The sequence below is a fragment of the Bacillus rossius genome, chromosome 6, assembly GCF_032445375.1.
Source record: "Bacillus rossius redtenbacheri isolate Brsri chromosome 6, Brsri_v3, whole genome shotgun sequence".
NCBI lineage: Eukaryota > Metazoa > Arthropoda > Insecta > Phasmatodea > Bacillidae > Bacillus > Bacillus rossius.
This window is the reverse complement of record NC_086334.1, coordinates 55,064,369-55,081,518: the sequence shown is the minus strand read 5'-3', so window position 1 is coordinate 55,081,518 and position 17,150 is coordinate 55,064,369. Positions and strand designations below refer to the sequence as shown.

Genomic DNA, 17,150 nt, shown 5'->3' with positions numbered 1-17,150 from the left:
AACCATATTACAGGGCGTGTTTTAGGCAAGACCAAAATATCTATAATTAAGCATTTAAACAAACAATATAAACGAAATCGATTAAAAAGACGTTAAAATTAGAAAATAATTTAAACCAGGAACCAACGGAGGCGTAACAAACGCTTCAGATCTTGATTCATATTTTTTTCTTGGAACTACTATGAGAGGTGGAAAATAATAACCTGCTGTGGAAGTGACATCTGTGATAAGGCAAACTTCTCAGCTGATTAAAGGCCACATATTTGACGTTTTCCTTTCAATTAAAGTACTTTGGTGTGCTTATTTTGTATAGCTTTAATTTTATTATCATGGTAGTGGTATGTACATACCGTGAAGTGCGTGTTTTATAGACTCCATTTTTCGCCAGGAAACTTGTCTGTGACGGTAGGATTAAATGCTTTGGCAGTGGAAAATAATAAATTTGAGGTCTTGTAATCGATAGTTCGGGATGCCGCCTTAAGAATATTCTATGCCATTTTTTTCCTGCTGACTCCTTTCCTTGGAGAAAAGAGAAAATATAAATACCATTTTATCTGGTAATTTATAAGCTTACTTGTAGCACATCTATTTGAGATAAGCTTAAGTAACTTTGCTCCATTTGTAAAAATATTCTGCTTAATGTACCTCCAAGTCAGGAAATAATGTAGGCCATCTACCACACTCCTATTTCCGAGGAATCTTTATTTATGTCACTTTCGTACCTTTCCCGAATGGTTTTAGATATACTGACGATGCATAATGGTTTGTAATTTCTTATCTTCTTACTTCTTACTGCTAATATAGCAGCTTTAATTTGATCCACATTCCCTATTTTTTCCTTGCTATCTTCAAGGAATTTTAAACATGGTTAACATCGTTTGCATAAGTATGTATATATATATATACAGCCACACAAGAAGAGATTAAAAGGATGAGGGTGCATAACACAAAAACAACAAAAACAAAAAAGGTCAAGTAATAACAATAAATAAAGGCGTAGTATATTTTTGTGCCGTTTACTTGCTACTATTTCGGGAGTGAGTAATGTGTAATGTGAAACAAGTAGTTTAAATCAAACGTAATGGGTATACATGTATGCAAACATGTGTGGGGAACTAGTAAACAATGGGTGCACAAGTGTGTACCCTGAATGTAATATTCCCATATCCATAGAATGGGTACAACCTATCCTTAGTTTACGAAATTGTGTATTCTTATTCTTATTTGTTAATAACGCATATAACCTGAATTCATTGAAAACATACGAAACAGAGAGTATATCCAAGAAATAATTGTTTTGTAAATAAGATATAGCAGGAACACGAATCAAATAGATCACGTTTCAAGTTTAATATTTCTTCAATGGCTAAAAATCACTAGTAATCATATTACAGGTGACTTGCTCAATATATTCGTCGGTTTTTTTTATTGTGAAACAATATTACTTGCGATAAAATATCCGTGGACCTAAGGTTGTTATTTTGTATTGTTTTAAATAACGACTCAAATTAAACCAAAGACTTTTGAGTATTACATTGACTAGCTATTATAATAATTTCATTACTCAGATAAGCTTAAGGTTCATGATGTACAAGTACTCGTGGTGAAAATAATGCACCTCCAGTTGTATCTTTCAAGATATTGTTCATTGTAGTTCTGTTAATATATGTTATACTTCAGTGAATAATATTAAACGCAGTAAAGTAGCTCTTGTTGGGGGGGGGGGGGGGAAGCAGACCCAACATTTGTCAAGTGGAGTCAAAATGATGATATTAAAGACATGGTAAAAAACAAGTGAGAGAGTCTTTCAGTACTCGTAAGTGATGTGTAAACATTTAATCTCGATAACGTGTTTTCTCATGTTACAAATAAACTTGTATTAACAAATCTTGAACACGAAATTTAACGTAGAATTCTTAAAAATATTGCCGAGCGTGATAAATACACGAAATGTATTCATTTTATGGGGGAAAAAAAGGTAAGCATTTTCACCTTAATAAAACACTATAATTATGTTTAACAAGATTATAATAACATAACCGAACCGAACCGAACTGAACCAAACCCAAGTTTTTTTCCTAGTTTTATTTCTCCAAGTCCGTGCTTTTAATGCGTTTCGGGTAGTTTCGGAGCAATTATGATGCAGTTTCTGGGCTGGTGAAGGCAGGGTGACTTAAAATAACAGGACTCGTAAAAATGTAATTTTTACGAGATTTTCTTATAATATATATACGTTTACAAACTATTTATTGTCCATCATGTTGTCACGATGGTCGAGCGGATGGAAGCGTGTGCTTTAGTTTGGACTATTATTAACAAAGTTTAACACCATACAACATGATTGGTACTTGCATGGGTGACACAGATTTTTTATGAAACTATATATACGAATGAATCATGCCGGTCCGCCATCTTTACGAGGTTTGTGAGACTTCTGCGCAAACGCAGCTTCATCGTTATGCATTTCCGTTATATAATCACTAGAGACCTGCAAAATTCGCGGTTTCGATGGCCTTCAGGATAGACTGCACATACCCTTGTACACTCGGGCAAATAACGCAAGTTCATTGGCTGCCGACTTGTAAGTCGTCTCAGCTGGTTTGTCTGTGATTCGATCCTTCTTTGGTTGAGGGTTTATAACTGTTTGAGATTCGTCCAGATGAACAGTAAGCCAATAGCAAAATTATCTAAGAGGTATAATATGTGTTTGAATTCTAGCCTATCACCGAATGAATCCGCGAATTTTGCAGGTCTCTAATGATCACAGTATTATGTACTGCTACCAAATGCCGTACACCGAAAGCTTAGATGTTTACGCATCATGAAAGTAAACAGATGGTGGTTACACGTGACACAGTTTTGAATGGATGCGATCACAATCCAAGCGGGACCTGCAGGATGTACTGGCACCCGTGAAGTGCGTCGCGTGATCCAACAGGATCCGCAACCTGCGCGCGATCACGCTCAGCAAGCTGCCGCAGACGCAGCTCAGCCCGCAGGACTTCGAGGACTTCGGGCTGGACCTGGAGGAGATCAAGATCACGCACGGGAACCTGCGCACGATCAAGAACCACGCCTTCAAGCACGTGCGCGGCCTCAAGCGACTAGACCTGTCCGAGGGCTCCGTCTCGCAGATCGAGTCCGAGGCATTCGCGGAGGTAAGACTCACTGGAACATACTTGTGTAGTTGAGTAACCAAACATTGTAGGCATGAGAGATAAATAAGTACATTACTTTTATTATGGGATTTGAATTGAAAGCTGGCGAGAAACCAATTATACACAAATTTACTATACTATAGATTAATTTTGCAAAATGAGGATATAAAAATACACACTAATATATCTGAATTATAAACACAAGTGTAAAAAAATTCTTTATGTATTATAAAACAAACAAAAAATATTACTTCTTAAAATTTATTTTTGGGAGCTGTTACAGATGTATAACTGAATATGTATTTTTAAGGAGTGAAAAATATCCCGATGGTTTTTTCTTAAGTGATTCGAGTTTTTGATTATTTTATTTTATCAAATATGTTACGATTTAATTTAACTAGGTTTAAAATTACCGTTCATAAAGTTGTGCCGTTTTGTATGTGCAGGAATACGTTGTTTGTTTCCTTGTACCCCCGTATAGCCCTTGCTCGTCTAAACAAATTTATAGTGTAAAGTTTACGGCACAAAACGTAGAAATCCTGGGCGGGATGAAATTGGAAACAAACGTAGGTGGCTCTATTTGAACATTTAATATTCTTTCTCTTATGCTGTTTTATCTGCGGATAGTTTAGACATCACTGCAACAAACACTAATCAAGCTAAGTTATTTACTTAGCTATCTTGACCTAAGAGAAGTAAAAATATATTCCAGTAAATAATAAAGTTTTCAAAATAAATTAAAACAATTAATTTGATTATTATTATTGTCTGCTTTAATCCAATTACTGGGAAACGTTTTACATGACACTTAATAACATGGTGCTAAACTCGGACACAAAGTTTAACGTAGAATCCTTTAAAATAATGTCGAGCATGATAAATATAAGATAATTGTGTTTTCAACTACATTTCTCGAGGTGAATCACACGTAGTTTCCACACCCGCCGCAAGAATTCGCTTTCGGAGCAACTACGTCAACTTCAGAATCATTCGATGTGCAGAGCGAAAGGTTCAACTATATAATGAAAACGGCTCCTATAAAAGCGAAAAAGACATGTAAAAAAATTACTTAATCCCTGTTGTTGACCTGATTTTCGACAAGGAATTATATTAAAATGCTGCCCATCTGGTTGAAGTTCATTAAACGGTTAATACTGTAAGGTTCCTTGGGTCGTTACCACAAAGCCGAAATACCACAACGCCGAACGTACAATAACGCCGAATACCATAACGTCGAATGCCAATTTGACCGCAACGCCGACAGCTATAAAACTGCTGTGTACCACAACGCCGAAATACAGTAACGCCGAGAAATGTTGCTGCCGGGGGGGAGGGGGCCGCCACAGGAGCAAAATGAAAAACAACTGAATGAATTTGTGTGTGTTTCTTAAATGTATCTTAACGCCGAAATACCACAACCTAACCTAACCTCGGCTAGCCTAACCTAGACTAATCTAACCTAACCCTACCTAACCTAATCTTTGTGGCAGTCCTTCAATGAAATTTTTTGACGTTAATATATTTCGGCGTTGTGGTACACAACAGTTTTCTAGCTGTCGGCGTTGTAGTCAATTTGGCATTCGGCGTTATTGTACGTTCGGCGTTGTGGTATTTCGGCGTTGTGGAGCGTCCCCGGTTCCCTTCGCCTACACGAAGCTCGGCCGCAGACGGCAGCAGCGTGTGATGCCTAGGCTGGTGCTCGCAGGTCGGGCACTCGCTGGCCTTCCTGCGCATGGCACACGGGCTCTCCTCGGCGATGAGCGCGGTGCCCTCCGAGGCGCTGCGTCCCCTGGGCAACCTGCAGCACCTGGACCTCAGCAACAACCGCCTGCGCTCCATGCCCGAGACGTCCTTCCACTTCCTCAGGAGGCTCAAGGTGCTGGAGCTCCAGGACAACCAGATAGAGACCGTCTTCAAGGGCACATTCCAGGCAAGGATCGCCATGTTTCCTTCATGTGACGCTCCGAACATGGCTGAAATAATTGCGACTGAAGTAAACTGTTGTCAAATAGTGAATAAGTGAGTGATATTCAGAGAAAAAATTAGTGGTAATAGCTGATTTTGTCGCTAAAATAATAAGTTGAAATTCACAGGTTCAAGATGAGCTGTTTCAACGAATTGACAATCAATTTTCACTATATTCTATTTTGAGTGTATTCGGCAATATTAATTACTTAAAACATGGTACAAAATCTCGTTTGGGTACATTACATACATTAGTAAACAAAACAGCAGTTTTGAAATGTAAGAAAGTATACTTCAAAAACCATGTCAAAGTTCATGTGTACAGCACATTGACGAATTTCAACACTGGGAGAAATAAGCAAAGTGTTGAAGTGACTTGATGTAAGCTTTTGGACATACGCTATTGCTAAGGCTTAGCAATGGCGTATGTCCAAAAGCTTACATGAAGTCATGCACTCCCATTGCACAAATCTTTGAAAAGCCTAGCAATGGTGTATGTCCAAAAGCTTACATCAAGTCATGCATTCCCATTGCACAAATCTTTAAGAGATAATAAAGTTTTGAAGTGATAATTTTTGGTAAATAATGTTCATGTTTTTTATTTTAGGGTGGAATACATTCGTCGCTTGAAAAGCTGTACCTCTCCTTCAACAACTTGCAAACCATCAACACCCACACGTTCGTGGACCTGACCTCGCTGGAGCGGCTGTACCTGGACGACAACAGGATCGGGCGCGTGGAGCGGCGGGCCTTCATGAACATGGACCGGCTGAAGCACCTGGACCTCCGGGGGAACAAGATCCGCACCATCTCGGACGAGGCCTTCCAGAACCTGCCCGAGCTGCAGACGCTCGACCTGGCCTACAACGAGCTGGCGGGCTTCGACTTCGCCGCCATGGACCAGGTGGGGGTGCTGGCGTCGTTCAGGGTCAACGTCAGCCACAACCGCATCCAGAAGCTGGAGGTGAACGCGAGCAGCCTCAGCGGCCGGGACGGCTCCGGGTTCTTCCACTCCAACGTGAAGGTGCTGGACCTGTCGTTCAACAACATCTCGTGGTTCGGCCGCGGCTACCTGCAGCCCGTGGAGGCCTCCGTCACGCAGCTGTACCTGGGGCACAACCACCTGCAGAACGCCACCAGGGACGTGTTCGGCAACATGCCGCACCTGCAGTGGCTCGACCTGTCCCACAACCGCCTCTCCGAGATGGACTTCGACTCGTTCAGGAACACTCGCCGTCTGCAGGTTCCTGTACTTTCAGTAACTTGGCTTTTGGAAGGGTTCCAACTTTCTGTCACAGGCGACGGTTCCACGGTAAACCGCTGGTCCAGTTATCCGCAGACAATGGGATCGTATCTCGCGGTCCAGACATTCTGTTCTCTGTCTATGTTGTCCCGAAAAACAATCCACACATATGTCAGTATGTTCCTTTAATACATGAAAATGACGATTGCTTTATCCTTGAACTGATGTTGATTGAATAAACTCTAAAGAACTCTTAACAAGTTGAACTAATTTACTATTCTGATAATACTTACCATATAAATTCAAAGTTTTCTGTCTTATAGCTGTGTAAATAATGGTCATAAATACATATAGTTTCGATAAGAATTTTATTAACACTATGACAAATACAGTTTAATAAGATTTGAAGACATTATTGTACATTTTATTAGGCACTGTGACATTTGCAGACAAATTTGGGAAAATAATCTCGCATGAATTACTTGAGAAATATTAACAAAATTTTCAATTCGCTAGTGCAGTAATTGGCATTTCAAAGACTCATTACTCCACATTTTTTTGGAGTGCTAGAGACCAGAGTTTTAAGTGGTCAAACCATTCGACTCCCACTTAGGGAGATCCGGGTAGATACTTAAAAGAAAGAACCCCGGAATTTTCTCAAGTGGGAAACGTGGCAGTCTTCACAGTGGACCAGCGAGTATTTTTTCGGGGTACTCCCGTTATCCACACCCAGTTATCAATGCTCATTTACACATCATCACCCCTCGCCGACTCTTCTGATGACCCATAGTTCGTTCATTCATCCATCCATCCCGCCAATGCTCATTTCCACATCATCACCCCACACCGTCTATTCTGATGACCCATAGTTCATTCATTCATTCATCCATCCCGCCAATGCTCATTTCCACATCATCACCTCTCACCGTCTCTTCTGATGACCCATAGTTTATTCATTCATCCATCCCGCCAATGCTCATTTCCACATCATCACCCCTCACCATCTCTTCTGATGACCCATAGTTCATTCATTCATCCATCCATCCCGCCAATTATCATTTCCTCATCATCACCCCTTACCATCTCTTCTGATGACCCATAGTTCATTCATTCATCCATCCATCCCGCCAATGCTCATTTCCACATCATAACCCCTCACCATCTCTTCTGATGACCCATAGTTCATTCATTCATCCATCCCGCCAATGCTCATTTCCACATCATCACCCCTCACCATCTCTTCTGATGACCCATAGTTCATTCATCCATCCATCCTGCCAATGATCATTTCCTCATCATCACCCCTTACTATCTCTTCTGATGACCCATAGTTCATTCATTCATCCATCCATCCCGCCAATGATCATTTCCACATCATCACCCTTCACCGTCTCTTCTGATGACCCATAGTTCGTTCATTCATCCATCCATCCCGCCAATGCTCATTTCCACATCATCACCCCACACCGTCTATTCTGATGACCCATAGTTCATTCATTCATTCATCCATCCCGCCAAAGATTCTTTCTAATATAATCATGCCTTTCGGTCTCGTCGGATGACCCTGATTTCGACATATTAAGCCATAGTTCATTCATTCACACGCATTCTACCAATACTACTTCCCAAATAATCACCTCTCATCCTATCTTCTGATGTACTTGATGTTGATGGGATGTTAAGCCATAATTCGTTCGTGCATTATATCAATACTCCTCCCATATAATCACGCCTCATCCTGTCTACTGATGGGATGTTGAGCCACATGATCCCCTGCTGGCGAGCCTGGTGAGCCTGGTGAGCCTGACCCCGAGGTCGCGCGCAGGTGGTGCGCCTGGACCACAACCTGCTGGCGGACGTCCCCGCCGAGCTGTTCCGTGGCCTGGCGGGCCTGCGCGTGTCCGAGCTCGCCCACAACAGGCTGCGCGCCCTGCCCGACGGCCTGTTCCCCGAGGAGGGCCTGGAGCGCCTGGACGCCTCGCACAACCAGCTGGCGCGCGTGCCCGCCTCCTGCCTGGGCGCGTCCGCGGCCAGCCTGGTCGAGCTCGACCTGTCGCACAACCTCATCGCGTCGCTGCAGGGCGCCGAGATGTTCGGCAAGTTCCGGGTCAGCTCACTGCTCTTTCAGAATGCTGCAACGCTAAATGCTGCTCACAGAACTAAAAGTCTGAGTTGATCTTCGGCTGCCGACCGGTCTCGGACTCACTCCCGTTGTGTCTGCCGGCAGTCGCTGTCGTGGCTGGACCTGTCCGGCAACAGGCTGGCGCGGGTGGAGGACGGCAGCTTCGCCGCGCTGAGGCGGCTGTCGCACCTGGAGCTGAGCCACAACCAGGGGATGGTGTTCGAGAACCGGGGCCGCAGCTTCCGCGGGCTGGAGCACTCGCTGCTGCACCTGGGCGTGTCAAACTGCTCGCTGGCCGCCGTGCCCGAGCTGCCGCTACCCTCGCTCTGGTACGTCTCCCTCTGGTGTGTCAGAAACACTCCTCTCTTTCTGAAACGTCCAGAAACCTCCTCTTCCTCTGATAAGTAACCTTCTTGACCTCTGATACGTCCAAAAAACATATTCTGATAAGTAACCTTCTTGCCCTCTGATATGTCCAAAAAACATCTTCCTCTTATAAGTAACCTTCTTACCCACTATACAACCAAAAAAAATAATACATCTTCCTCTGATACATCCATACACATCATCTCCCTCTGAAAAGAAGCATTCTCGATCTCTGGAATGTCCAAAAAAAAATCTTTTCCCTCTGATAAGTAACCTTCTTTCCCTATGATGGTCCAAAAACCTCCTCTCCCTCTAGTACCTCAAAAAATTCCTCTCTCTCTCTCTAGTATGTCAAAAACACTCCTCTCTTTCTATTACTTCCAAAAACCTCCTCTTCTGCTGATAAGTAAACATCTTGCCCACTGGTACGTCCAAATACCTCCTCTTCCTCTGATAAGTAACCTTCTTGCCCTATGGTACATCCAAAAAACTCATATCTCTCTCTCTAGTACATAAAAAAACCGTGTCACTGGTTACATTACATTACTTAAATTGTTCAGACTGAAGTTTATTAAAAATACATATTACACCAGTAATGGTTTCCAAAAAAAATATATATAGACAGTCACTTGCCGGTAATCGCAATTAAAAATATAGAAGCCGATGGCCACACTCGAATTACACTTTTAAATAAATCAACGAGACCCTGAGGCTGTACCCGCCTTATCCTCTGATCGGTGGGGCGATCGAGAAGGACGTCAGCTTCAATGACTACACCCTCCCGGCACTGATACCGATACACCTCGTGCACCGAGACCCCAAGAGCTACCCTGACACAACCACCCGATTCAGTCCGAAATAAATAATTGTATAATTTGGTATTTGTTTTCGTTCGGTGCATATCACAAAACTGAAAGAAAGTATTAATGTTCGCAGGCTTTCACGGCCATTGTCTGAAGTAGCTTGGCTTCTGAGGTTGTAGCCGTGTGCTTGGCAGACGTTTCGGTCGACATTGCAGACACCATCATCAGGGTATCAGTTAACTACTGCTAGGTAACTGCTCCCTGATGACGGCGACTGGAATGCCGACCGGAACGCTCGCCAAGCACGCGGCCAGTGGCGGATCTAGGATTTTGGTTTGGGAGGGGCTTGACCCAGCTGAGGCTAGGCTTTATAAGGTAAACACTAAAACAATAGTGGACCCAGATGCTTTTGGAGGGGGCTTGAGCCCCTTAGCCCCCCCTCTGGATCCGCTACTGCACGCGGCTGCAACCCAGAAGTGAGAAGTGGGTGTGCGCGTGCGAGGCAGGTCCCTGGACGTGTCGCGCAACGAGCTGGCCGAGGCGCCGCTCGACATGACGCTGAACCTGACGGCGCTGCGGCGGCTGGACCTGTCGCGCAACCAGCTGGGCGCCGTGCCCATGGCGGCGCAGTCGCTGCCGCAGCTGCGCGAGCTGTCGCTGGCCGCCAACCCCATCACGGCGCTCACCAACGCCACCATGATGGGCGGCGCGCAGCGCCTGCGCGCCCTCGACATCCGCCAGCTGCCGCTGCACTTCTTCGAGGTCAGCCCCCCTCCCATTCCTCACACTGTGTCCCTAGCGACACGGCGGGAACTGACCCCGCGCTGGCGGCCAGAACGCAGCAGGTTGCGTTAGCCCGCAGGCCGCCTAGTGTTTTAAGTGCAAAATTGGTGTAGTGTTGTGATATCGCACAATGACAAGTGCAACAGAAAAAACTTATCGAAGCAGTGAAGGCAAACATTGTGATATATGATATGTCAGATCCTGAGTACAAGAATATCAGAAGAAAAGATGTGGTTCGGATTGAAATCGGCAAAACGCTATAGGAATAGATGGTACGGTTGCTGCTCATCTTCGATTGCAGCTGCAAGAAGTAATTTTTTCTCTACTAGGTCCGGCCGGTCCATTTATGCGCAATACAGCGACTCGTGTGCAAATATCGCTACCGCCACCGCCTCGTCACCGCTACCGCTCCGGTGTGTGAGAACCTTTACAGTGTCCTGAGTAAAGAAAACGTTACTATCCGTCGGCAACACAATGTTACGCAAGTTAAACAAGGAAATGCTACAATATTTCGACGGTAAAATGTTCAGTGTTTGGTAAGGAAATGTTACAATGTTTCTGTGAGGAAACGGTACAATCATTCAACAAGGATTTGTTAAAATATTTAAATAAGGAAATGCTGTAAAATTATCGATATTTAAATGTTCAGTGTTTGGTAAGGAAATTTTACAATATTTTCTGGCAAGGGAACGTTTCTCATTTTCAGTAAGGAAACGTTAAAACATTTTTTTTTTGGTAAGGAAATGTTACAACGGTTCATTAAGGAAATGTTACGATGTTTCAGTAAATATACTTTGCAATGTTTATGTAAGTAAACGCTACAATATATCTGAAACCAAATGTTACATCGTTTCGGAAAAGGCACCTTAGAATGTTTTGGTGAGGAAATTATAAGTTTTTTAGTAAGGAAATGTCACATAATTTCGCTACAATGTTTTTTTTTCAAGAAACCCTTACAAATTTTATACGTAAATGTAAAACATTTTCTGTAGATAAAACTTTTATATTACGATAATGATACATTACATTTTTTCTTTAAGAAAATGTTACAGTTTTTTGATAAGGTAATGATAAAAAATTTCGGTGAGGAAACTTACTTTACCATTATACGGTAATGAAACATTATTTTTACAAAATGGTGTCGAATCGTTTTGTGGAAACGTTTTTAAGAATTTTGATTACCTCTCTTTAAAGTTTTTTAAACATTTTGTGATGTAGTCCTATGACATAGAGGACAAAAGTTTTACATATATTTATGTATTGTTACAATGTTTTGCTAAGACAACAATACCTTTTTGACTATTTTATGAATAATTATGTGTTGAATACAATAAAACTAAAAAATTTCACAGGTGAATCATTACGGTTACTATTCGATAAATATTTTTTTTATTTTTACTACTATTCAAACTCCGTGTCACCGAACAAATGGTCAGTGTTGGTGGTCTGTGGGTGAGCGTACCAGGTTAAGTTCTTTCTGTCATGGATTCAAATCTCTCCGGGGGGGGGGGGGGCAAGGTAGTTTTTCATTAAATTACATTTCACCCCTTACTTAGCCTCCTGGAATAATGTAATGTCAAGCATTCCCTCAGATAAATATCCAATACTTGTCAAGTCCCTTCATTCTTATGTACAGTTGTCACGTAATTAAAGCTGTCTACGTGCCCCCGATTTATAAAGTACGTCACGTGACTGGCGATTATGGCTCAAGATCTCGATCTCGAAGCATTAACGTCAGCTTTTATTAGGGTAAAGAAAAAAACAAATATTTTATTAAAAACAATTTCATTGTAATAAGCTAGGAAGTTGGGTCAAGTAATTTATAAGAGGAGGTCGGGAAAAACACACTTGAATTTATGCTTATATAATTTGTGTTATATATTTTCTAGTGCACACACGCAGCCTAGCAAAAAAAAAATTTACACTCGTGGGATATAAGGAAAGAAAGCGCATCCCTTCGAACTTAATTCCCTAGCTCCGAGTGACCAAGACCTGCTTCGGGCGTGAGAAACATTTTTACTTTGTTTCAATGTTGTAATCACCAGTTGACATTGTGGATTTAACTTCACTCTAGAAACATCGCGTGTACCATCGTGTTTCGTGTTCCAGTCTTCGCGTGCACTCGCTCCATTCAGAGTGAAGAGTTGTAGAACACCAGCAATTTTCATGTGCTCACGTTAGTTCTGTATTCGTGTCATGAACTAGTGTGAACATTACATGATTGTAATTTTGGCGAGCTTCGCCAGAATCCGAACATGTTAGAAGATACCCCGAGCCCAAGTGGGAAAATAAAGGCTTAGACCGGAGGTGACTAATTGTACTAGGTCCAATCCTGAGGAGTGTTCGCATTCCATGTTAGATGGTACACCACCATTGAAGTTCTCACACCAGCCAATATCCTACTCAGTGAGAAAAGTGTCATAACGGTCCGTCACCTGTATGACCTGGCACCCAATTAAAATTTTTTTTAGGCAGGTTAGGTTAGGTTCAGAAACAGGATACGACGTCAACTTCATTCATACCCCTCCTCTATTCAGCAGGAACTGTAGCAGGAAATGTGCCTATAAACTAAATTTTAAAAAAACCACCCGTGCATTTGGTGGGATTCTAACCAACTCTACAAACCTGTTTTCTAACCAGCAGAAGGCGTGTGACGCCAGCACGAATGGTCCGAGCTGCTACTAGCCTCGGGTCGTGGCCAGCCCGCACAAATGTCTCTTCTTTTCTGTAGATGGTCAAATGTCAGTATCTATGATGATATCGTACGAAATGGCAAGTTAACTTGTATTATCACTGATTTTTTTATGGAAATTATGATAATGGGATTATAGTTAAGATATTATTTGGGTTTCACAAGAAAACGAAGACCAAACGATTATGGCTGCACAAAATTCCCGTCGTGCCAATTTTGAAACATCAAATTATTCCAGAATATGTTAATGTTTTCTGCGAAATATTAATAGTTTACATATTAAGTGGGAACATAATCAAAAACAGTGTTTCTACTGTTACCGTCGTATACAATAAATAACTGTGAGTCGTTTTTACTAAAAATGGTGTTTATTTTCCAGTTATTTAAAAGGATTGTATGTTTTACACATAAAACTACAGACTTTTTACTTCTGCATTTGTTATTACACTATATGCTTAGTTTATGGCCTTATAAAAAAAAAACCATGTCTTGGTAGAAGTCAGTTTGTGTCGGTGTATGCAAAGTCCATTTCCATCCCCATATTTCCATTTCATTTGGTATATCATAATGAAAATAATACATTAATTTTTTTAGATACATCAAATACTGCAAGCCTGCGTATATGGGTTCATACAGAAAAAACAATTTCTCATTTACTAAATGAATAAGAGCAAAATTTTCACTGTAGACTGTAGGGTACAAAAATATTGGTTTCCCCACAAGTTTGTTAAACCATCGTTCTGAACACACCAGCTCCTTACGCAGATGCTTGCGTTTGTCTCGCATGAGCTTTCCGAACATCACATTGTTCACAAGCTCAAAGAATTCTTTCTCTAAGTTGTATTGGGTAGCCTGTTTGGTAGTGTTTAAGTCAATAAATGGTTTGAACCAACTATATTGTGCAAATGCCATGATATTGTTTCTGAACGCTGTGTTTAGTATAACATAAAACTTAATTTTATAAAGAAATTAAATTTTTTTAATGTGGCTATCATTACATAGCTGAAACCAGCAAATAAAATATGCAGGACTTTCTATATTGTGCAGTAGAATCCACTAGCATTGTTTAAATGATATGATTAAAATTTTAAAATAATATGTATGTTAACACGATAAAATATTTTACATAAAGGATTAATTTTAGCCACAATAACAAAATTTTACAAAATTTATTCCGTTAATACAAAGCAGGCCCTCTTCGTTTAAGCTAGCATTCAACAAAGTAATGCTATATTTTTAATAACAGCTGAAAATCGTATTTAGTTTTGTCAGTGAATTATCTAGTCACACAATGGTATTTCTTTCACGCAATAACGTCATGTTCCTAGATAAATAGTTTAAACATTAATTGAATATTTAAATTTTTCATTGTATATTAGCATTTAAGTTAAAGTGGTCTGTTTGATGATTGTTTTTATTTCCTGCACTTCACATAAAAATAATTTGTGGGTTCATTGAGATTTAATTATATGTTATCGAACATAGAAAACATCGCTATAGATGATATTTGGGCTAATTACATAATGAAGAGAGATTTTTTCGATTTAACTTTGATTGTTGAGATAAGAGTCCAGATTAACGTAATTTATATTGGCAATATTTAACTATTTCTTAAGTTATAAATGTAGCAATATGCTAAACGTCGTTTCAAAACTAACTTCAAAAATTAATTTTTGAAATAAATTCTAAAGAATTTACAAACCTTCGAATTTGTTAACTTCGAATTGAAAGATTTAACATTGAAAACCACTTTTGTTTTTTATTTTAAATGTTGGAACTTTTTCTTTAGTAACCATTAAAAATTCATACATACCTACATGTATCAATGAGTTATTGACGGCAAAAATTTTTCATGATTCAGTAACGCTGTTGTTTACATTTGGAAATAATGTAAATAAGTAGCACATATAAATGCTTTTAATATTACTGGGTATATTTTTGGGTAAGTAGATACTAACAGGGTGTGATGAGCCTTTTACCGTTATAGTTACATAGCTACATTTACAGACTGGAGCTCTGTGCAAGATGACGTCACTACGCACCATCGAACTCAGCTCTTTCAAGTCCGTGCGCCATTTCAACATCCCTCAAGTCATCCAGTCCAACACAGGTCTTCGCAATCTCCACATCGAGGTAATAATGTATAGTGATCATTTATAACAATAATAGAATCATTTTGATACGTTCATTTTACACTTTAAAACAGAGGTGAAAAAAAAAATCGATCGAGTTATTGTAAAAATAAGTATCCGAGCACAATTTAGCAAGTGGTGAGAAAAATATGATTACTGATATCCAATAACACCGTTAAGATGAAAGTAATTGTGTTTTTATGTCAAATTATAATGCCATGTGGAATATTCTTGCTTATGCGTTAGTTAGTACATTTGTAAAAATGATTTAATATAGTTTTCTAATTTTCTTTTAGTATAGATTGAATTTAGGGTACAATTGGCATTTGTAATTTTCCTAATGATATTTTGTTACTTTGAAATCAGTTAAGTACAAGGCAACAACACAATGTATACATGAGTGAAATAACTGAAAATACATTATAATTTTTTCTGTATAAAAATTCAGTCATTGGCCATTGATTAAATTAATATTACAATTTTAAACTCAGCTACTATGCAAGAAAGGTAACATTGTTTGAAGAATTGCTGGATAAGTTACGGATAAGTAATTTAACTCCTAAACTGTGTATATGCGGTCATATCTCCTGAAAGAGCGTTTTATTGTGCCGAAGTTACAATCGAAAGAAAGGTATAAATTTGTATTTTAGTGGGAAAAACGGTTTCCCAGTTTTTGAACCTACCAGTGTCAACAAGTGTGAAACATAATCTTATAACTGTGTAATTTTACTCTGTCCTAGACAGTTATCAGAAAGCAATTCCAAAAGTCTAGAAGGTGATAAATCGAGAGATATTCTAATTATTTAAATTTTCAATAGTAATGCCAAATAAAACAAACATTACATTTGTTTGAATTAATTGGTGGTTGGTATTCATATGTTGATAATCATGTTTCAAGTGTTTAAAACACGTGTTTCCACTGTTGTCTGCGCAGTCTCATGAGGCCCCGGGACTCCAAGACGAGATGAAAGGCTGGCTGCCATACAAAGTAAGGAACATCACGTTCAGTGGACAAGAACTGAGGAACATTCCTGAAGACGCCTTGCAAGTAAGTGTAAATTATTTCAATACATAACCAGCTATGTTCTCACTCCTAGCAACATTTTATAGAGAACTTCGTTTAAAAACAGTTAATTTGAATAATTTTAAATTCAGTCAAAATATTTTATGAAAACGTTTTTATGATTTTTGTGTGAACATTTTTACATGCACATTCAATAAAATTAAAAAATAAAACACTGTAATGGTAAAAAAGAATTTGTCTTTCGTGCAATCTTAATTCTAAGGAACAACTTTGGAAAAATACATTTCATGCTAAAATCTCATCCATTTTATTAATATATTTCAAATGTATTATTATCCGACATTTTTAAAAACTTTTTTTACTAAAATACAGATGAAAATGCCACTACTACATTTTATTCATTTAAAAAATTTTAGTAGCATATTTTTTTACTAAATATGTAAATATCTTTAAAGAAAAATCGTTAAGACGTTACATTATTAAGAGCGTATTAAAAAATTAAAGTTCCGCTTAAATAATTATTTGTATGTGTTGATCGTATACTGTTAAAGCTATAATAACTTAATAAATACATTTAAGTTAATTCACTGACGGGAAATTGAAGCATAGAATACTAAAAAGTGAAAGCATTATTACTAACAACAAATTTTGACTGTACGTGTTATATCTATTCGGATTTATTTAAATGTCTAGATGAAACTGTTTTTAGGGCGAAGGAAAGAAGCGATCCTTTAAATAGTCACGGTAATTTTTTTATTAGTAGAAATGGTACTTTCGATATAAGGTCATTTTTATTAATACTTATCACTAATTAACAAATGCTAAATTAATTCTAGCTTTTTATACTGTCAACATTCTCTTT

The 17,150-nt window shown here is 39.4% G+C and overlaps 1 protein-coding gene across 1 annotated transcript in view; it reads left to right on the top strand.

The window, feature by feature from the left end:
• LOC134533547 (chaoptin) overlaps nucleotides 1-17,150 on the top strand; it is a 40,447-nt gene that overhangs the window by 12,505 nt on the left and 10,792 nt on the right. The window contains exons 6-13 of the mRNA XM_063371080.1: nucleotides 2,939-3,158; nucleotides 4,864-5,088; nucleotides 5,731-6,366; nucleotides 8,192-8,473; nucleotides 8,594-8,817; nucleotides 10,164-10,419; nucleotides 15,140-15,265; nucleotides 16,199-16,312. Of these exons, the coding sequence (XP_063227150.1) occupies nucleotides 2,939-3,158; nucleotides 4,864-5,088; nucleotides 5,731-6,366; nucleotides 8,192-8,473; nucleotides 8,594-8,817; nucleotides 10,164-10,419; nucleotides 15,140-15,265; nucleotides 16,199-16,312 (2,083 nt within the window). The remainder of the gene's footprint in view (nucleotides 1-2,938; nucleotides 3,159-4,863; nucleotides 5,089-5,730; nucleotides 6,367-8,191; nucleotides 8,474-8,593; nucleotides 8,818-10,163; nucleotides 10,420-15,139; nucleotides 15,266-16,198; nucleotides 16,313-17,150) is intronic.